The 23,147-nt window shown below is 43.3% G+C and overlaps 1 protein-coding gene across 6 annotated transcripts in view; it reads right to left on the bottom strand.

Annotated features, from left to right (window-relative positions):
* Positions 1 to 23,147, bottom strand: part of C10H1orf21 (chromosome 10 C1orf21 homolog) — a 78,387-nt gene that overhangs the window by 20,924 nt on the left and 34,316 nt on the right. For 4 of the 6 annotated variants that reach the window (XM_075616905.1, XM_075616909.1, XM_075616908.1 and 1 more), the window contains 2 exons: positions 5,824 to 6,034; positions 4,054 to 4,148 (listed from right to left, as the gene is read on the bottom strand). In XM_075616905.1, the coding sequence (XP_075473020.1) occupies positions 4,054 to 4,148; positions 5,824 to 5,917 (189 nt within the window). In that variant the 5' untranslated portion in view covers positions 5,918 to 6,034. Of the gene's footprint in view, positions 1 to 4,053; positions 4,149 to 5,823; positions 6,035 to 11,564; positions 11,709 to 19,129; positions 19,245 to 23,147 lie in introns of those variants that run through there. The other 2 variants (XM_075616906.1, XM_075616907.1) reach the window with 2 other exon arrangements.

The following is a 23,147-nucleotide window of genomic DNA, read 5'->3' as shown; positions in this document are numbered from 1 at the left end:
CCAATCAGAGGCACAGGGGTGGTTCCTACTGGATCTGTATTTAAGGCACTGCACTTCCTGTATTTAGGCAGTGTTGCCTCTACCGTGAGAGAGGCTGGTCTACCTGAGTGCAGCGTGCACTGCTCTGTACACTGTGTGCCCTCCCTTAGGGGAGCAGTGGAAGACTGTTCCCCTTACTCTACCAGAGAGTAAGGGATGAGCTGGGACTGCTCCTGGTGCCCTATGGCTGGGAGTGAGGTCCAGGGACATCCTGAGGGTGGAAGCCCTACAAGCTGAGATCTGACTGCTGTGCTGAATACAGAAAGAATAAAGAGACCTGTGTTTTACTATACTTCTGTCCTGCGAGTGAAGTCTATTGGGAAGAAGGTAAAGAGATTCTCCTGCAGAGACTTCTCCCCATACATCTGGGGGCTGCAAGAGATGGAGGCGCTTCACTGTGAGTACGATTCGGGCAAGACCCCAGAAGCCTGTACTGTCATTCCCCTATAACACCATGCGGGAGACCCAGGGCCCCCTGTTACCAGCAGGTATGCGTAACCCAAGTGATTCAGAACGGCGCTTAAAACACAGTGCATATAATATCTAAGTGTAAAATAAGTGTCATAAATTAATAAATCAGTGTAAGGTGAAGTAACAAAATTCCCAACCTTCAAAAGGGAATTGTAAGGATTCCCTAACAAGTATGCACATCCAGGATATGAAGGGAGCAATGAGTCAGGAACACCAAGAAGTAAGTGTATAACCAGCGATGTCAGGAAGCAAGGTAACAGGAGCTCGAGAGAAGGCTTGCAATCAGGATGGAACTCAGGAAAGGAGAAAGAACAACGGAGAGAACCAATAGTGCAGACCAATAAAACGTTTATAAAAGTAGAAAAAAACTACAATATATGTACTTACAATGTGTACAATAAAAACAGGCACATCTGATAAGGTAAGGTAAGAAGAACAGTGGATCTCATGCCAGAAAGTTGGTGTATGCAGGCCGTCATTAAAGCACGATACCATAGTTGCAGCTTTTACTCACAGTACACAGAGGAGTACTGGTTAAAGTAAAAAATGAACTATCTTGGTAACCCAGTGCCTCGGTTCAGCTGCAGAGGACCTCCTGGTCCCCATAAGGTGGACTGCTGGTTTAAGTGCACTCAAGTCTATAACTAATCCTTGCTTTTACCATGTAAGCAAAGATTTACCCACCGCCCCATTACGCTATAAATGGGGCCCTATTTCCTACAAGGAGTTATGCAACGTCTGCAATATTCTAACTGTTTAGGTTCTCAAGAAGTTCGCCGAGTAAACTCTCCACACTTTGAAAAATGGGTTTGTCAGGAGAGGGATAGAGGGACAACCCACTGACTTACAGTATATATCTCCCAAAAGACTAATCTATACATCTGTAGTCCTTTGAGTGCTCAATGACCAGCGGCACCCGAATGCCAGCAGACTTCCGGATCTCAAGTACATGATCGCTTGGTGTATCTACCACGTGGTAGACGGAAGATCCCCCAGAACGTGAACGGAAGTGGAAGATACTCCACTTCCATTCCGATCGCGTTCACAAGGGCCATCTTGTGGTGAGATACCTGTGAACACCCCAGGAAAAATACTAATGGAAATTATTTCAATATACTTTGCATATTCAAATTAGACTTTTTTTTCAGGTATCTCAGGTGTGCTCCCAGGTATCTCTCCATGTGACGTATAGATTTGTTTTTTTGCGAGGTAAGCGACAATGGGCAAGATTGCATATCTCTAGTAAGGAGCACACATGTATCTTCATATTTGGTGGCATCGACTTGTCCAATACAGTATTTGGTTTCATGAGTAACTCTTTGAGTGCCAGGGCCCAGAAGGGGAATCATCATCCCTATCCGTTTCCCCATCAGTTCAGATGGCGTCCTGCGCTCCTGACGCGTTCTGCTTTATTAGAACAAGCAGGAGATTTGGACGTAGCTATTACATGATGGGACCTCCTGAGCGCCAAACCCCATGACGTAGTAGCTATGCCCATGGGCACTCAAAGGGTTCATACTACTCTGAAACACGCAATACGATGGAGAAACCTTATGGGGTTCCGTACAAACCTGAAGAAGTGGCGCAGGGTTCTAAAACCCCAATAAATTGCTGGACATTATTCTGGTATTTTCCCGGGCGCCATTTTCTAAAGATTTTCCTGGTATGTTTTACGCCACATTTTGTGCCCTGTACCAGCAGCTTTTTAATGACATGTAAATGACCCAAAGGGGATGTATTTTATGCAAATGAGGTGGTCCCCCCAATGCAACAATTAGGGGCAAATATAATAAATATGGGCAAGGTTTTTTTTGCTTGTTAGGACAGGAGTTCGGATTCTTTCCCCCCAGGTATTAGATGGATTACAAAGCAGAACAAGCTTCAATCAAAATCCCGATGGAAAATCTCCCTGTAACGCGCTCAAAACCAGAAGAACGATTACCTGACAACAAAAGGTACAGCACCTGTACCAATATATAACATTGCCTGACCCATTAACACTTACAGAACGTATGGGACTGGTACGGCCTGGCCCATATTGACATACCAGGTGCATCATGGGCAAATGCTCTTTTGCTAGGGAATGATTGGGCCCCCAATCCAAATCGGAAGGGGCAATCCCTCTAGTTACGTGTATGCCGGTCGGGTAGCGATCACGGCCACGTCATCGCTCCTGGAGCAATCCCATGACCGCAAATGCTGGAGGCATGGCAGTGAAAAGGTTAAAGTAGTAATTTCCCTGTCTCATTTTTCAGTATGGTTATTGTGGTACCCATTGAACTACTCTGTACTATTATCAGCTCTGAGGACCCCGTTTCCTAAGATAATTACCATTTAAAGTGCCTTTTGTTAAATGAAAATGGCCAAGTCAGCCTCATTCCTGAACGCCAATAGGAAGCTACGTCATCGTGGGGACATGATATCACGGCTTCTTATTGGATGTATAGCTTTATTTATATAGCGCTTTGCAATACACGAGACATAATAATATAACACAATGGGAATAAGCGCTTCAGGCATATAACTATAGGAAACTGAGTCCCTGCCCCGAAGAGCTTACACTCTAAGTGGTAAGTGGGGAGAACTTAAACAGTAGAAGGGTGTTTGGTAAGTGTGTTTGCAGGGGGCCATGGTCAGTATATCTGAGATATATAGTATCAGCCAGCAGAGCTACCCATATGCTTCGTGACAGAGGTGTGTTTTTATTGGATGTCATCTGTCGCCATCTTGATTTTATTTTACAATTGACCAGCACGTTAAAAAGGTGCATTTCTCAAGAACCTGGGGGCCTGGATCTTAGAATAGAAATGTTCCTTTGATATTTAATTTTGAGGAAAAATACAACTATTTCAACGTTACAGATAAGTACAAAAGTTGCATATAATAATAATAACATGTTCTTTTATAGTGCTGCTAGTTTTATGCAGCGCTTTACAGAGACATTTTGCAGACACAGTCCCTGCCCTGTAGAGCTTACAATCTATGTTTTGGTGCCTGAGGCACAGGGAGATAAGGTGACTTGCCCAAGGTCACAAGGAGCCGACACTTGGAATTGAACCTTGTTCTTCTAATTTAAACTGGGTACCAGTCAGTGTCTTTACTCACTGAGATGCTCCTTCAACCCTATATAATGTGCGTTTAGGAACTAAAAACCATTACAAACAAAATTAGCAAAAATAAAAATCTTCAAAATCTTTGCACATTTTAATATAAACATTATTTATATGCAAAAAGCCAGGGAAAGTATGGAAAACATGCTTTTTCTGCAAAAAAACTTCCTTAAAAAGCTATATATTGTGACTTAATCGGCAAAGGGTACGGACCCAATCTTACAATAATAAACAGAATTTTGCAGAATTGTTATCCTGCCCCAGAGAGCTTGCAATCTATGCAATTGGTGCCTGAGTGCCAGAATGTATGGTTTTGCCCAAGGTCACACCAAGGAGAAGACAGTAGAATTGCAACATGGTTCCACCTAAAGATAGACTTTTCTAATACACATCACCATCTTCTGCATAACCTACTGTTCCATGTGGATCTTACCAAGTTTTCCTGGTTCCTCGATACTATTTTCTGTTCCTTCTCGTCCCCATTTTTCATGTATTTAACCTCTTCAACAGGTTTGATCCTGTATTCGTCTGCAGGGTAAAGCAAAGGAACATTAATGAGAACAGAAGTCCAGAGAGTCATGTCTGAACGAACGAGCTATGAGTGAGTCAAAGTATTAGTATTCCGTCCTCATTATCAGACATGGCTCTCCATGGTGCAAACAGAAATCCATGCAGCACAGAAAGAAATACAGGCATACCCCGGTTTAAGGACACTCACTTTAAGTACACTCGCGAGTATGGACATATCGCTCAATAGGCAAACGGCAGCTCACGCATGCGCCTGTCAGCATGTACTGAACACCAATACCGGCTCCCTACCTGTACCAAAGCTGTGCTCAAGCGGGGAAACTATAGAGCCTGTTACACATGCCTTATTAACATCAGTTCTGCACGTATATGATGATTGCAGTACAGTACATGCATCGACAAGTGGGGAAAAAGTAGTGCTTCACTTTAAGTACATTTTCGCTTTACATACATGCTCCGGTCCCATTGCGTACGTTAATGCGGGGTATGTATGTATAGTGTTATGTGTCTCCACAATGTATACAGTAGTATACAGTATATCGCTTATATCTGATACACAATATTTTCCTCTTGGCTTCAAATCTTATTCCTTAGACATCCTCTCTAATGGTTTGTTGTATGGAAGAGGAAGCAGGAGAATATATATGCACTCCTCCTATATATATATATATATATATATAGGGACAGGCACTACTCCTATATGCAAAAAAGTGACATTTATTGACTCAACGTTTTGGTCCCCACTGGGACTTTTCTCAAGAACAAATAAGTGACAAGCAAACCCAGATATACCCTACACCAGGGCTGCACAATCTTTTCCTGCTGCGCCCCCCCCCCCCCCGCCTGCTCGCGCCCTCCCTCCCTTACCTTCTCACCGGTGTCAAATGACACCACAGGGTCACGTGACTTCACGTTGCCGTGCCAATGTGACGTCACATGACCCTGCGGCGTCATTTGCGGCCACATTGCCATGGCGATGTGTCGCCGAAGACAAGGTAGGTGAAGTTGCAGAGGCCACACGTGATCCCTCGGCATTAATTTAAATGCCTTGGGGGAAGAGCTCGGGATCCCTGCAACCGCCGTGCCCCCCCTGAACAATCTTGCGCCCACCCTGGGGGGCGTGCCCCCCAGTTTGCGCACCCCCCCTGCCCTACATCACACCCTGTGTGAAAAAAATTGGAGCCAAAAACCTAAATCAGGGGTGCGCAAAGTTTTCCCCGTGCGCACCCCAGCCTGCTCTCCTCGGTGCCTCGCTACCACACCCCCACCACTGCTCGGCCCCGGTATCATATGACGCGTAGGGGTCATGGGACCCCGCTGCGTCATTTGACGCCGGGTTACCATGATGACGCGTCGCTCGAAGGGAAGTGTGTTATAGAGGGGCTATAGGGGTTGTATTCTTCTGCCATATCCGCTAAATAAGTGAACCTATGGATATAGCTGGCTTACTGTCCCTGGGAACATGGGAATAAAAGGAAAACGCTGCAGCTCCTGGTGGGCTCTTCCTAATGGGACCACCCATGAAAAGATTTCCAGCAGCCGGAGGAGGCAGCGATCAGGATTCCGTGGTCAGGATTCCGTGGGATCCCCAGGCAGCGGAAACATTCATTCTGGTTGGATGTAAAATAGGCCGAAGCAAAAAGGGAGTAAAGAAGAAGAAAAAATTAACACTCACCACTAAATACATCCCCATTCTGGTAACTCTTCCCGTTCTGGCTATCCTCCTCATTTTGTACGGTAGATACATGCTTTGCTGAAGCACATCCCATGTTTTTAATCAGTCAGCTCGAGACTGACTGATTGGAAAATACATTTCTAGTGGGACGTTGACAAGCTGTGCCAAAAACTCAAGAACGTATCCACCATTGTCGAACTTCGTGGTCGACCTGCAGGAGGGAAAAAAAAAAACACGCACACAACGTCAAACTTATCAGAATGAATGAAGAACCTTAACAGGTCCAGCAGAGAGGAGGGAGGGATATGAGAGAAACTGTCACATATATAAAAGGGTTAATATGTGCAGCTTGGAGGAGAGACGGGAGGAGGGGATATGATAGAAACTGTCACATATATAAAAGGGTTAATATGTGCAGCTTGGAGGAGAGACGGGAGGAGGGGATATGATAGAAACTGTCACATATATAAAGGGTTTGTAAAATGTTGAAGAGAAAGGTATAATGCAGAGAGAGAAGTTCTAGAGCGAGAGGTTATGCTCTAGAACTGGAGGATGTAAAATGGACCCGGGGTTTCACAGTGGACAACAGATTGGGCAACGTGGTTAATATCTCCTGTCAATATCTACCGAGGCTACGTATCAGGACACACTTAGGCTGAGTCCATGGTCAGCGCCGTGCTGAGGCGCGCTGACGCTTGTCAGTGAACCCCTGCAGCCGCAATGAGAGCGGCTTTAGCAGGGGCTCGCGCACGCTTCCACAGGCGTGCAGAGGCGTAGCACCTAATTTTTTTTTTAGTTTCGGCGCTCACAGGAGCGCAGGGCCGGTCACGTGAGCGGTTCGCCCAATGAGGTGAAGCAAGTTAGAATAAACAGCAGGAGTTGCCATGGGAACACTATACTGCAGGCTTTGGGCCTAAAAACGAAAACAGCTCGAGAAAAATAAATAATAAACACGGACATTCACTGAAACGTTAATAGGATTTAAGGTATGCCAAGGGGGTAAACAATTTAGGCCCAAAGTTACTAAACAGTGCGATTGGTATAACGGATATACAACACCATATGTGTATACATTTATTTGCAATGCTTGAAGTCCTCCCAAGTTGCTGACATTTTACACTATTCAACAACACCAGCGACAATTATTTTTAGTTACAATATGCAAATGTGTTCTGTTAAACCCCCAGCTGTCGGTCTCCTTGCAGTTATAACAGCGTTCCGCCGGCCCACACACTGACGCAGTCCTACGCAGCTGAAAGCAGGTCCACATGCTGCTTCCGAGCTTCTGCCAATACGCGTTGTTCTGGTAACATCTAATTCATGCCGATTTGTTTTTCTGCAACACCCATGATCACGTGTGTCCAAGTATGTAGCAGGCCTCCCAAGTTGAATGGAGGGAAGATCAGTTTATTATAATGCTGTACGGGTAACAAGGTCACTCAGAGCTGTGATTTGCATTTTCGGTGTTAATTGAACGACCTGATGTTCTGATCATTTGTCATTGACGCCCCCAGATCCACATAGCGCTGTTAAGTCACTTAAAGTCACGTTAAGACTAATGGTGTAGCATCAAAAAGATAACAACGTAATGTTAAGTCATTTTTCTCCTGTAAAGAGCATATCGTTAGTGATAATGATATACAAATAAGGTGTTACTCTAAGAGCAAGTCCACTAAAGTCCAGGGACTTAAAACAACAATAGTCAGGCCATACCTACACCTGGAGTTACTCACATCCAGAACGGAGGTAGGGCTTTTACAGGGTCTGGATGAGGGTAACAGTTAGGTACATATATGACAATTAGCTGCACCTGTTTAGCTGCAGCCATTTCACCACTGGACAGTTCGTCGCCCGTCGCAGGTAATTCTAAACTCAACCTCTAACCCTAACCCCTAACTCAGGGGCGAAACTTAGCCCCTAACACGAACCTCTACCCAGGGCAAAAACAACCTCAAACCCTAACCCTACCTCCAGCCGAAGCTCAACCTCTAACCCTAACCCCTACCTCAGGGGCGAAACGCAACCCCTAACCCTAACCCCTACCTCAGGGGCGAAACGCAACCCCTAACCTCTACCTCAGAGGCGAAACTCAACCCCTAACCCTAACCCCTACCTCAAAGGCGAAACGCAACCCAAACCCTAACCCCTACCTCAGGGGCGAAACGCAACCCCTAACCCTAACCCTACCTCAGGGGCGAAACGCAACTCCTAACCCTAACCCCTACCTCAGGGGTGAAACTCAACCTCTAACCCTAACCCCTACCTCAGGGGCGAAACTCAACCTCTAACCCTAACCCCTACCTCAGGGGCGAAACGCAACCCCTAACCCTACCTCAGGGGCGAAACTCAACCTCTAACCCTAACCCCAACCTCAGGGGCGAAACGCAACCCCTAACCCCTACCTCAGAGGCGAAACTCAACCTCTAACCCTAACCCCTACCTCAGGGGCGAAACGCAACCCCTAACCCTAACCCCTACCTCATGGGCGAAACGCAACCTCAAACCCTAACCCCTACCTCAGGGGCGAAACGCAACCCCTAACCCCTACCTCAGGGGCGAAACGCAACCCCTAACCCCTACCTCAGGGGCGAAACGCAACCTCTAACCCTAACCCCTACCTCAGAGGCGAAACTCAACCTCTAACCCTAACCCCTACCTCAGGGGCGAAACTCAACCTCTAACCCTAACCCCTACCTTGGGCGAAACTCAACCTCTAACCCTAACTCCTACCTCAGGGGCGAAACGCAACTCCTAACCCTAACCTCTACCTCAGGGGCGAAACGCAACCCCTAACCCTAACCCCTACCTCATGGGCGAAACGCAACCTCAAACCCTAACCCCTACCTCAGGGGCAAAACGCAACCCCTAACCCCTACCTTAGGGGCGAAACGCAACCCCTAACCCCTACCTCAGGGGCGAAACGCAACCTCTAACCCTAACCCCTACCTCAGGGGCGAAACTCAACCTCTAACCCTAACCCCTACCTCAGGGGCGAAACGCAACCTCTAACCCTAACCCCTACCTCAGGGGCGAAACGCAACCTCTAACCCTAACCCCTACCTCAGGGGCGAAACGCAACCTCTAACCATAACCCCTACCTCAGGGGCGAAACTCAACCTCTAACCCTAACCCCTACCTCAGGGGCGAAACACAACCTCTAACCCTAACCCCTACCTCAGGGGCGAAACTCAACCCCTAACCCCTACCTCAGGGGTGAAACTCAACCTCTAACCCTAACCCCTACCTCAGGGGCGAAACTCAACCCCTAACCCTAACCTCAGGGGCGAAACTCAACCTCTAACCATAACCCCTACCTCAGGGGCGAAACGCAACCTCTAACCCTAACCCCTACCTCAGGGGCGAAACTCAACCTCTAACCCTAACCCCTACTTCAGGGGCGAAACGCAACCTCTAACCCTAACCCCTACCTCCAGCCGAAGCTCAACCCCTAACCCTAACCCCTACCCAGGGCGAAACTCAATGTCTTGCTTACCAATTGTTATTGTTCTCGTGTTTTCTCTCTCTCTCTTTTTTTTCCCCCTCTCTCTCCCCCCTCATCAGAGTAATGTCACGTTATTACAAGATAATGCAATTTTATGCTACGATATTGTAACATTAAGCCTATGGTAATGAGGTGCAGCACAACGGCCGCTGTTTTTGCATATAATTACCGGTAACGTCTCCTAACTTTATGCGCCTGGATTTAACGGAGATTCGTGGATCCAGCCATATAGGGTCAGACCCTCCGAGGGGTCAAAGTGTACTAATGGCAGTGACCTGCTTAAGGGGTTGTGCATGTGTGATGGATGCTTTCCAGTCCATGTTAAAGTCAGTATATAAACACGGCGAGCGGAGACTTGGGAGAGGTTTCATTTGCTCCGGCTGCTCCGTGTGTGTCAGATATCCCGGCGTGCTCTGCATGTGCTCACGCTCCTCCCTTACTTTTATGGTAAGACCTGGGTAGGATACGCGTAAAGAAAACATGTGAGTAACAGACATACCCCCTTCAGAGAGAAACAAACGGCGTAACTTCAAAAGAAAAACAAAAGCAGCCACATCTTTGCTTTTTGCATGGTTGCATTTATTTAAGGAACACAAAATATTGCACCTAGATCAGGCAGCACTTCCCTTTATCCAAAGTGATATGCAACAATTACTGGTGCACAGAATAAAGGACCCCCCTTGGGTCTAAAATAGGGAAAGGTAAAAATGTGAGGTCCCAGCACTCGATGAATGCAATAAACAATGACATCTTTAACATGAAACGGGTTTTTAGAGAGCACAATCTCCCGGTGTATACTAAGAGACGATGCACTTTATCAGACACCTGCAATATGAGTTTGCCACACAGTCAATGGAAGATATTTATCAAAAGACAATTCCAGTACACGGTGGGAAGGCTTCATGTGAGATAATGTATCATGGGGCATTCCCTGCCTGTAATGTGCAAGCACTGCAGTGAGGTACACATCACCACTATCTAGTACCGCGGAGTCGTGTTTAAACCTCTTTAGATATTACAACAATCAAATTAGACAAAACAACAATGTCTATCTATAAAAGCAAGGGCATCGTGTGACCTCCCACCATGGAAATCACAAGCTAAGCCGCGCACTACAAAAAACCACCCCAAAACAGCCCTGGGACCATGCTATTAGTGAACATTTTGTATATTCATGGACCCCTATAAGCTTACACCTGCTGAATTACCCAGATTTTCAGTACATCGTGGGTTAACGAAGTGTAGAGCCAGTAATTCTACTCACAGACAGTGGTTTTGACCTTTTGGATCTCATCAGTGTGAGGATAATTATAATGTGACGCTGGGACAGGTTTCAACCACACATTATATCAATTATAGTCGGTATAAAAGTGACAAAAACCCTCCACCGTACAGTGAACAGCAAATAAAAATACCCCTTGTGTGCACATTCACGTCTCAAACAGGTCTGCATCCCTGCCCTTCCCCATTATCTCTTAGCATACAGTGCTTCCACTGCAGCCAGGGACTCTGGGTAATGACATGCAAAAGAGCCCTCACAGTGTCAGGTTAAATAGCCAGGTCAGCTAGAGTTTAAACTATTTCTTCAATCCTTTGGCTGACCAGTTGGTGACCAGAGGCAGAATCCAGTTGACTCTCTCACATAGTTCTATGGCTTAGTTACCAATCAATCAAACTCCAAAGCAAAGTATGACGCCCGATCCAGGGTAATTGCCATTCAAGCCAATTACAGTAAACACCGGATTGAGTGCAATAACCCTGTATCAGAGATGGACGAATCCTAGCATACAGTAAGTAAGGTCTCTGATAAATCAGGCTCCCGATTCTAGTCCCAGAGTATCTTACAGTACCATTGACATCAAAGAACATTACCAGAGAAGCGCTTGTCTTCAGGCCATATCCCATAGACCTGGAAAACTGCCAGAGGTGTCCCAGTCTTCAAAAGTGGGGACAAAAACATGCTCTCTTCTCCAAATACTATCCAAAGTCATGGAAAAATGTGTCCACTCCCAATTAAGCGTAATCGCTATACCAAGACAAGTTTCCTTTGCCAACTCCAATCTGGCTTTCGCCCAAAACAATCCACAGTAACCAGGCTTTTGATGCTGCTGATCATGTTAAACAAGCTTCAGTGCTCTGGAATCGGGGAACGTACGTTAAACTGGTTTCACTCATAGCTATCACATAGATCCCAACATGTGTCTATCTTGGGCGCTAACGCCAACCCCTTGGATATCACCTGTGGTATCCTGCAAGGCTCTGTTCTGGGGCCCCTACTTTTCTCAGTCTTCATCAGTGATCTATGTACAGTGTATCAGAAGCGTGAACCCCCCCAGCGTGACCGTGGCAGACGCGGTCTCCGGACCTGCGGGTTTTTGCTGGCGGCAGCGTCCCACGACATCTGTAGCTGTCATGTTTATCGTTTCACTTTGCTTGGGATGTTTGCCAGACAGACGGGGAGTCTGCACAAATCTGGATTCATTTCTAAAAATAGCATTTTTCCATCAATCATCCTGTGTAGTTCAGATTAAATAAGCACGGGATAAGAAGTTACAGTCCTATTCAGAAGAAAATTGGTCAGGGTAATTGTATCATCTCTTAATAGGTAGTATTGACTGAGTGAATTTGCTAAATATAATCAAACATCTAATGATTCTTTTTAGATATTTTTTATTATCGTGGAACATGAGAGAATATATATATATATCTATATGTATATAGATATATATATGTATATAAATTAAACGGAAATAGTTGTGTTAGTCCAGTTGCAATAAATGAGTACTTCAGTATTAGGTGATACCTTTTTTATTTGAACACATTAACGTAGTGTGTTCCTCCCACTCCTGTATTTCTTTTGTTTTGTAATCCCCCTCGTTTTTCCTCCACTCCTCCTCTTCCTTCCACTTTGGTTATTTTGTAGTTCTGCTTGATGAGATGCACTCACCATGCCTGTATTGGGGACATATGCTGTATTGCATCTAATTTCAATATATTTTTTCGTTTTTTCAATCTGAAATTTGTCTGGTTCTGATTCGTCATTAGATTGTGTGCTGGGAACCATTGTATATATTAGTGACTTTTGTTGGGGGGGGTCTGAGGTTCCTCCCTGTTCTCTTGCACCATGCTATCAATTCACCCTCGTGAAATTCTTATCTTGTAGAGTGCTACCCAGCACACGTACTTAGAGACCATACAATGTTCGCTGAATGTTTCTTTAGCTTCTGATGCCAGGTTCTGAATCCGGACTCCTTCTCAGTCTTCTCTCCGCATCAGGCTGTGCACGTGTATGTTATTAATATATGGATATACAGTTGTGTGAAAAAGAAAGTACACCCTCTTTGGATTCTATGCTTTTATACATCAGGACATAATAACAATCATCTGTTCCTTAACAGGTCTTAAAATTAGGCAAATACAGCCTCAGATGAACAACAACACATGACATATTACACCGTGTCATGATTTATTCAACAAAAATAAAGCCAAAATGCAGAAGCAATGTGTGAAAAACTAAGTACACCCTTACTGCTTCCATAGGAATTAAGATGCTAAGTAGCAGACAGGTGCTGCTAATCAAATGCCCTTGATTAATTGAGCATCAGCAAGTGTGATCACCTCTATAAAAGCCGAAGTTTTAGCAGTTTGCTGGTCTGGAACATTCAGGTGTGTGTTAACACAATGCCAAGGAGGAAAGACATCAGCAATGATCTTAGAGAAGCAATTTTTGCTGCCCATCAATCTGGGAAGGATTATAAGGCCATTTCCACACAATTTAAAGTCCATCATTCTACAGTGAGAAAGATTATTCAAAAGGGGAAAACATTCAAGACAGTTGCCAATCTTCCCAGGAGTGGACGTCCCAGCAAATTCACCCCAAGGTCAGACTGTGCAATGCGTAGAGAAATTGCAAAATACCCAAGAGTTACATCTCAGACTCTACAGGCCTCAGTTAGCATGTTAAATGTTATTAAAGTTCATGACAGTACAATTAGAAAAAGACTAAACAAGTATGGTTTGTTTGGAAGGGTTGCCAGGAGAAAGCTTCTTCTCTCTAAAAAGAATATGGCAGCATGGCGTAGGTTTGCAAAGTTGCATCTGAAAAAAACACAAGACTTTTGGAACACTGCCCTATGGTCAGACGAGACCAAAGTGGAGATGTTTGGCCATAATGCACAGCGCCACGTTTGGCCCAAACCAAACACAGAATATCAGCATAAACACCTCATACCAACGGTCAAGCACGGTGGTGGAGGGATGAGGATTTGGGCTTGTTTTGCAGCCACAGGACCTGGGATCCTTGCAGTCATTGAGTCGATCATGAACTCCTCTATATACCAAAGTATTCTAGAGTCAAATGTGAGGCCATCTGTCCGACAGCTAAAGCTTGGCCGAAATTGGGTCATGCAACAGGACAATGATCCCAAGCACACCAGCAAATCTACAACAGAATGGCTGAAAAAGAAAAGAATCAAGGTGTTGTAATGGCCCAGTCAAAGTCCAGACCTCAACCCGATTGAAATGCTGAGGCTGGACTTTAAGAGAGCTGTGCATAAACAAACGCCCACAAACCTTAATGAGCTGAAGCAACGTTGTAAAGAAGAGTGGGCCAAAATTCCTCCACAATGATGTGAGAGACTGATAAAGTCATACAGAAAACGATTACTTCAAGTTATTGCTGCTAAAGTTTGTTCTACAAGTTATTGAATCATAAGGTATACTTCGTTTTTCACACATGGCTTCTCCATTTTGGCTTTATTTTTGTTAAATAAATCATGACAGTGTAATATGTCATGTGTTGTTGTTCATCTGAGGTTGTATTTACCTCATTTTAAGACCTGCTAAGGAACAGATGATTGTTATTATGTCCTGATATGTAAAACCATAGAATTCAAAGAGGGTGTACTTTCTTTTTTACACCACTGTATTACTCGAAGAGACAAGAAAAAGGATGAATGGGTTTGAGACCAAACAAAAGTCAGTGATATCATCAGAAGGAAGAAGAAATTAAAATAGCAGTGGGTCATACATATCGGAAGAAATGACCATCGTTGGACAAAGATGGTATACTTGACTGGCTTCCAAGGGATATTAAAAGGCAGAGTCAACAATAAAAAGGGAGGATAAAATAAAAAAAATGTGTTGAAGTAACGTGGAGAAGAGAGACTGCAACCGCAGCACTTGGAAAATCATTGATGAGGCTTCATCCAACAAATGATCGACAAGGGCTGATGATGGGTGGTGGATGATTGATGACAGACCAGGGCTGATGATGGGTGGTGGATGATTGATGACAGACGAGGGCTGATGATGGGTGGTGGATGGATGATTAATGATTGACAAGGGATGATGATGAGTGGCGGATGATTGATTATTGTGTGTGTGTGTATATATATATATATATATATATATATATATATATATACAGTGTTCGACAAACCTATACATTTGTCCGCCCCAGGCGAGTGGATTTAACATCGTGGCGAGCTCCTATTGGCCCAAGCAGCACACGTGTAATACTAGGTGGCGAGTAGATTTTTTTGTTCGGCGAGTAGATTTTTTGGTGATTTGTCGACCACTGTATATATATATATATACACATATATACACATATATACACATATATATATACATACATACACACACACATACACACATATACATATATACACACACAGTTTAGTATTTAGAGCTGACAATATTGTACCTACATTTTTACAGGCACAACATATACTGTAGGGAGACAAAGTGACTTAGCCAAGGTCACAAGCCAAGGGGACACAGGGATTCCAATAAGTTTCACCCACTTCACATGCAGTGAAAATACCACAGATTGTATTGTATGTCTGTATTTATATAGCGCCAAAAGTGTACTCAGCGCTTCACAAATAATACAGTACAGGGAATTATAATTATACAATAAGTGCAGCAAAATCAGACAATAGGAAAGGAAATCCCTGCCCCGAAGAGCTTACAATCTAAGAGGTTTAATGGGAAACTTACAGAGACAGCAGGTGAGGGAGTAAGTGCTGTAGATGGCAGTACTTGGTCACAATGGGTGGTAGGAGTGACTGAGTGTGGGACAATAGCCATGAGTGCAGGCTATTGGGATGCTTGATTTGTGGGGTAAAATTTAAGGAAGGTCAGTGTTAAATGAAAAGGTTAACACCATTTACAGGGGAAGAGGTGGCAGGGAGGCATGAGTGTGATCAGGTGTGTATGTCTGGCTTCAGGCTTAGGGAAGATCCCCAGCAGCAGGAAGGAGTAGATAGAGGGTGTGAATAGAGGATTTGTGTGGGTGTTTTTTATTGAGGGGTAAAGAAGTTGTTGGGAAAGAGGTGTATAAATAATGGAGCAGTGGGGAGTGGGGATGTTGTAGAGAACAGAAATGCTTGCAAAGGAGTGAGGAAACAGTAAACAGAAAAAGAAATAGGGAGGGCATAGTGAGATGCAAGAGGAGAGAGTTCCGAGGTACTGGAGAATAAAAGTGTACAAATAAATCACAGATGATAAAAATTAATGTCTCACAGTGGCAAAGTTGTAATGCAGAGTCCAGATCTTCCTCCAATTTTCACCTCCAATTTCAACTCCAAAATTAACTCTTGTAGACACTTTTGATGTACACTTATGATGTGACGCTTTTGATGTTACACAGCCTTATGGCTCACAGCCATGCTCCAGTGACTTAAGTACTCTATTCACATGCATTTGAGTAACACTTAAGGGAGGGGTTTGTCTAATCAACTCACAGACATACAAAATAGTTAATTAGATTATAATTTCTCTCTCAATTGATAGAGTCAGCTCACAAACATACCCCAAAAGCCAATTAAATCTTAATTTCTCTGGTTGGTAGAATGCAGCTCAATGACACATACCACATATATATTTTATTTTTTGATTATTGAAGCTCGGCTAACACGGTACTGATACCTCTACACACACACACACACATATATACATATATACATACACACACACACACACATATATATACTATACATATACACAAACACACACACACACACACACACACACACACACACACACACACACACACACACACACACATATATAAAATAGAAGAAAAAAGCGCCCAATCCTAGTGCATTACTGTGCAAAAAAGTATTTAATTCCCAATAAAAGGCTCATAAAATGAACTCACAAACATAAAAGATAAAAAAGCATTGTATGAGTAATGCTCATGCTCCAACGGATCTGTAAGCGCTGCTGCTCTGCTACTCTGCTCCGTGACTCCACTGCATCCAGTACAGCCCTCGTGTATTTCTGCCAGCAGGAACTCACGTCATCAGGCTCATCACAGTTTCCTTTCCCCGGGAACACACCTCCAGATAGTCTAGGTTCCCACCGGGGACACTGTGTGCGGTGGAACGGGCAGATGACGTCACACCGTGCACGGAGATGTCAAGCAGGAAGATATCAAGCAGAACTCGCAAAACGACGCTGAAGGGATCCACAGCACACCTGGCCCTACGCGTTTCAACAGCTAAACTGTTTTTATCAGGGGATGGACTATGGGTGTGCTAAACACATATATATACACCCACACATCCAATTAGCTATGCAAAGATTGATTAAAAAATCAGGTGTAAACAATTAGCATAATAAAACTGGATCTGATACCTCCCACATTAGAAAAACATATGCAGCTATAGATTTAAAACCATACCAGTCTTAATCTTACGCAAAATAAACGTATAACTAATGTATAGTACATAATATTACTAAGCTTGCAATTGTTATTATATTTCTGAAGTAAACACACCATAAAATATCTATATGTAATAAATATCTGATATCAACTGAGTAAAACAGTGAAAAGAACTATTTGTGATGTTATCAATTTTTAGCTTGAGGAGAATGGACTTGATAATATAACTTGGTCTATAATCTAGAAATTAAAATGAAAAATATAAAATATACAAATACAACGTGAAATAAATTTAACCTAGAAAGAGAAAAATCAACAATTAATCCAAATGAAATAAAAAGAAAAAGAAAAAATATATGTATATATTTAAATATGAATCACAGTTGAAATAATAATAATAATAATGGAATTAACACACATGTATTAAATATATCTTTCAGCTAATGAAATATCATCAGTGATATATGGAGTGAACAAAGAAAGAGGGGAAACCATATCCATATATGTGCATGTATCTACTCAATATGAGTGTAAGAATACACTCAGAGAACCAGCGAGGAAAGGACCAATAAATGTGAGTTCCTGCTGGCAGAGATACACGAGGGCTGTACTGGACGCGGTGGAGTCACGGAGCAGTGTAGCAGAGCAGCGGCGCTTCCAGATCCTTTGGAGCATGAGTATTACTCATACAATGCTTTTTTATCTTTTACGTTTGTGAGTTCATTTTATGAGCCTTTTATTGGGAATTAAATACTTTTTTGCACAGTAATGCACTAGGATTGGGCGCTTTTTTCTTCTATTTTCTATGCAGGTGGAGAGGGAGGTCGTTGTGCCCTTTAAAGAAGCAGCCATTATCCTGTTAGTGCATTTCTGTTCTTTGCATTTTGGACTTCATCTGGACTCCAGAGGACTTATTACATAGTTTTTATTGGGTCCACAGCACATCTTTTTATAACTATTCATGCATTTGGTGATTGTATTGATTGCACAGTTGGAAATTATTATTGCTATTTAGGTTTTCATATATATATATATATATATATATAAACATTTTCTGATCATTTATTATTGTAATTGTTATCATTGCTGTCACACTATACCCAAGCGCAGTCCTTTACTGTATGTATATATATATATATACACATATATACACATATATATATATATATATATATATATATATATATATATATATATATATATATATATATATATATGTGTATGTGTATATATGTATATATATATATATATATACACACAACTGTATGCTCATCTGCATGTCTTAGGCAGGTCTGCAACCCCGCCTTTCCCCATTATCACCCAGCACACAGCACTTCCACTGCAGCAAGGGATTCTGGGAAATGACATGCAAATGAGCACACAGTGCCACTTTTTGCTTCAAAAACCATTTTTAACATGGCTCCCTGTAGGCTTAAGCTTGCTGCATGGTCACAGCTTTGAGCACAGCCAGGGTTAAGGTGCATACCCAGAAAACCATACATATATATATATATATATAACGCTGACACACAGACTCATGACACACAGGTCAGAAATCACTGAGCTTCATGTAATATGTTAGGGGACTAGGTGCCCCGAATTTTCCATCCCTGGTATCTATATATACACACACACACTTCCCCCATGCATGGTATTTATAGTAAAAGAAGATTGTCATTCTGTGATCAGGCAATTGAGAATCGCACCAGTTATAGAACAATGTCTTTCTTAAACACATGGAAAGATTCAATTAGACATTATGTTATCCAGGGAGCAAAGTTCCCATGCGGGTGCATTTCTTGTTTATCAAATAAATGTACAGTATATACTTCTCCAGAGAGTATCCTTCTAGGCTTAAAGAGATGGTGCAGGTATTATGCAAGGCTTGCCTAATTAGCACACAATAGAGAGCTTTCCTGTGGGATCGTTATCTCTTCTATATAAAATACATTTTGCACATTGTTATACATGACCCAGTCTCTCAGGAAAGGGTACTGTTTATTTTCTTTACAGTGGTCTCCTTTGAAAACATTTGCAGTAAAGTCGCTGCTACAGAACCTGCACCGACAGCTACAATTGTGTTATGAATAATTGTAAGTAGCAATGAAACAAATGAATCAGAAGTACTGTACCGTAACAATTGTGTGAGTATATAGGCTTTCTCGCCAGCTCCAGTATGCAGCCATTACTACCACCCAGCTAGAGTAACATAAATCGTTTTCGGTAAACTTGCCATTCTCCCCAATCCTGAAAAAAAAGCTCAATGTGATGCCCAATAAAGCCAATTACCAAGCGTATTCTTCGTACTGACTTGATTTGTATTTAAGAGGGAAGGAGTACAGTGTTCACATGGTATACTGTATAAGAGGGCGTGAGGAGTACAGTGTTCACATGGTATACTGTATAAGAGGGCGTGAGGAGTACAGTGTTCACATGGTATACTGTATAAGAGGGCGTGAGGAGTACAGTGTTCACATGGTATACTGTATAAGAGGGCGTGAGGAGTACAGTGTTCACATGGTATACTGTAACCCCTGCTGTTTATTCCAAGTTGAACCATCCCAGCTGGAAGTACAGAGCAGTGTTCAATGCACATTTCAAAGAGACTTATCAGAGAAGGTGTCCCATATTTAGTAGGTGGGTAAGGAACCTTTGGGTGCAGGAGGGCACCGTACATCAGGACCATATTTACCAAGTCATGCTGGAAGGTGTCTTACGGAGTAGCACTGCTTAGTAAATATGGCCCAGTGAGTTATTCTAATCTCCTCTGACAAGGGTCTTTAAAGTCCAGTGATGTCACAAAGTAGGCGGGGCTCAGCAGTCGTGTTCATTTCGTTTTTTGACCAACCTCTATGGAATACAACAAGACACAAGATCGAGTGATCACGGAAAACTGACCCCCTACTGTACAGAATGGCAAAGAAATGTTCAACAAATAAAATATAAACATGCAGGGAGAACAAGACGTTTAAAATCGGGCAGGAAGCTAAAAGTGACATGCCCAAAGGGTGATTATTTGCCTGTCACTACCCAGAATCCATATCTGTAGCTTAAAGCAGCAGTCTGCACTGATTGCTCTGGGGTGCTTGTCAATCAAGTATTTATTCAACCTCTAGCCCAGGAGTGCGCAAAGTGGGGGTCGCGCGAGGCGGCTACAGAGGTCCCACGCTCTCCCCCAAGGCATTTAAATTAAATTAAATGCCGGGGGGGGGGGGGGGGACCGCATGAGGCCTCTGCAGCTTTCCTACCTGATCGTCAGCGACATGTCGCCATGGTAACTGGCATCAAATGCCGCCGCCGGGTCACGTGACGTCACATTGACATGGCAACGAGAAGTCACATGTCCCCGCAACGTCATTTGATGCCAGAGCCGAGGAGGAGGGGGGCGCGAGCCTGGAGATAAGCAGGCAGTGGGCCCCCTCCCCCCCCCCCCCAAGTTAAAAACTTTGCGCCCCCCTGCTCTAGCCCACAATTTTACAGCCACTAAATGTAAGGAGGGGGGAAGAGAGGGGGCCTTGCCTGTGCAAACTCCTGTTGAACACAATGATATTACACATAAGGGAGCAGCCACAGGAAATTACACCCCTCCTATATCTCAGCTGACCAAGTTTACAAATTTACTTTAAAAAACGATTTAAAAATAATTATAGGTGTCTAATTGCATATATATATATATATATATATATATATATATATATATATATATATATATATTAGTTAAAGGTGTCAATCAATGAGATTCAACTACCTATACATGTCACTGCCATTGGTACATTTTGGTCTCAGAACAGGACGGCACCTTTAAGAGGTATTATTTCAGCAGCATAGTGACAGTAACAAAGTCCACTACACATATCAGTGTGAGCAGGTTGTAAACACAAAGCTAGCAGCACGATATTCTAATTGTTAGAGGTGAGCGAGGCCGGAGTCTTGGAATCTCACACACCAGAACTTCCGGAATCCAAGGCAAAATCAGGAATCCATCTCGCAATATTTCATCCTCCTAATAAAGCCGCCTCTCCCTTCCCGTACCGCCATGTGGCAGCAGCGGCGGTGGCAGGGGAAGGAACGCAGGGTGGGAGATGGCAGAGAGTGTCATGAAATAATTATCCAACAATGTTGTTATTATATATATATAACCCGGGTCCCCCCCTGGTCCCCAGTAAGCACCTTTACCTCCGCCGCGGCGGCGGATGCGTCCGGCGGTTGCGGGAGGGTTGCGAGGCAAGCGGTGCCAGCGGCAGCTAAGAGAGGCGATCGGATCCCCTTACAGGTGGAGGCGCTGTCACCCTAAGAATCAGATACACCCCAGGCTCCCAGCGGCGGAGGTTCAGGCATTCTGTGAGCCACAGGTAATGCACTACACACACCGCAGTCGCCTTATCTCCCATAGGGTGAGGGAACGTGCACTACATATATAACAAATAATAATTCATTTACCTAGATCCTGGTTAGTATTTGACTTAGTACTATGCAAAGTTACCCACCATCTGGCTTGTCTTAGTAAATCAGTCCAGACTAGTTTCTTTATTACCACCGGGGACTGGGTAATGTTAAGATTCTATGACCGGTCTCTACCAATATATTAATAATAATCCATATAATGAATAACTATCTCAGTCAACCAGTTGCAGTTGGGTTATCTACAAGTGCATACCACACAAATATATAGTTCCTGTTGGGTACTTGTGGAGTAACAACCAGAGATATACCACGATGTGACCTGTCTCCAGTCCCTCTTAGGTATTCTATATATTGAATGTACCAGTTACTTACAGGTGCGGAAAAGTCAACACCCATATCTGTTAGCATTAATAAATCTATTTAAAAAATGAATAAATATTATATACTGTAGGTAGCTATAGCGACTGCGAGAACCCCACCTGAGCCGCCACTAATCTACCAGTATACACACGTCAAACAGTTCTAGTTGTTATTTTTGTATGAGGTATGCAATCCGACCCTGTCTAATATCTCTACCACTATAAAGAATTAAATTTAAATATATATATATATATACATGTAGAGGTATCAGTAACGGTATCATCTATTTATTTTTTTATTTTTTTGATTATATATATATAAAGCAGAAAATAGCCGTGTTAGTCCAGTTGCGATAGTGCAGAATAAATGAGTTTTTCAGTATTATACCTTTTTTATTGGACTAACAATTTATGTCATAGGACAAGCTTTCGAGAGTTTTCCTCTCTTCCTCAGGTCATCAATACTGATTAACACAGGTTTCTATGACTTAGACAGGGATTGGAAAAGAAAGAGAGCTGTATATGAGGTGGGGTGGGGGAGGCACTGGAAGGGTGTTAAAACAGAGATAAGGAAGGTGAGAATTGGGGATGGGTGGCTGTACATCCACAGTAGCACAGGAGGAGGAAGAGGATGCTGGGGGTGGGTGGGGGGGGGGGGAATGTATAGGATGGCACAATGGCAGGGAGGACCATTACAACAAATTATGATAGTGTGTGAGAAACCCCATGTCTGCATTAAGTCCAGTTGTTTAGGTGTCAAAGAGTCTCATCATTCTGAGTTCAAATGTTTTCCGTTCTTGGGTGCGTTTGAACATTTCATTGAGGATTTTGATTTTTAAATCATTTATGGAATGATCTGGTTTTGAGAAGTGATGTCCACAGGTGAGCAGTATCTTCCTTCTTCGTGGTGTAGTATTGAGTGCCTGTGCATATTCATTCTTCCTTGAAGTTTTTGTCTGGTTTCCCCAATGTAGCATCCTCGGTCACATTTGTTGCATTGAATCATAAAAAAACACGTTCCTGGATTTGCAGCTGTATGATCCTTTAACATTGAATGTTCTATGGTTGTGACTGGCTGTGGGATCTTGGCATATATGTTTGCAGAGTTTGCAACGTGTGCTGTTGCACGGTTTTGTGCCATTATCAGTGTCTTTAAGTTCGTCGTGAAGTTTTCTGTTGAATAATGTCTGTTTGAGGTTTGGTGGTTGCCGGAACGCAAGAATGGGAGGTTTGGGGAAGATTTATTTTAATGTCACATCCTCTGCCAGCATGGGTTGCAGAGCTTTGATTATTTTTCATATTCCCTCTAGGGTAGGGTTGTATGTGGCCACTAGTGGTATGCGTGTGGTAGGTTCTCTCTTTCTGTATTGTAGTAGATGTTCTTGTG

Source organism: Ascaphus truei, chromosome 10 (assembly GCF_040206685.1).
Source record: "Ascaphus truei isolate aAscTru1 chromosome 10, aAscTru1.hap1, whole genome shotgun sequence".
Lineage (NCBI taxonomy): Eukaryota > Metazoa > Chordata > Amphibia > Anura > Ascaphidae > Ascaphus > Ascaphus truei.
The sequence above is the reverse complement of the archived record's forward strand: the minus strand, read 5'-3'. Positions and strand labels throughout refer to the sequence as shown.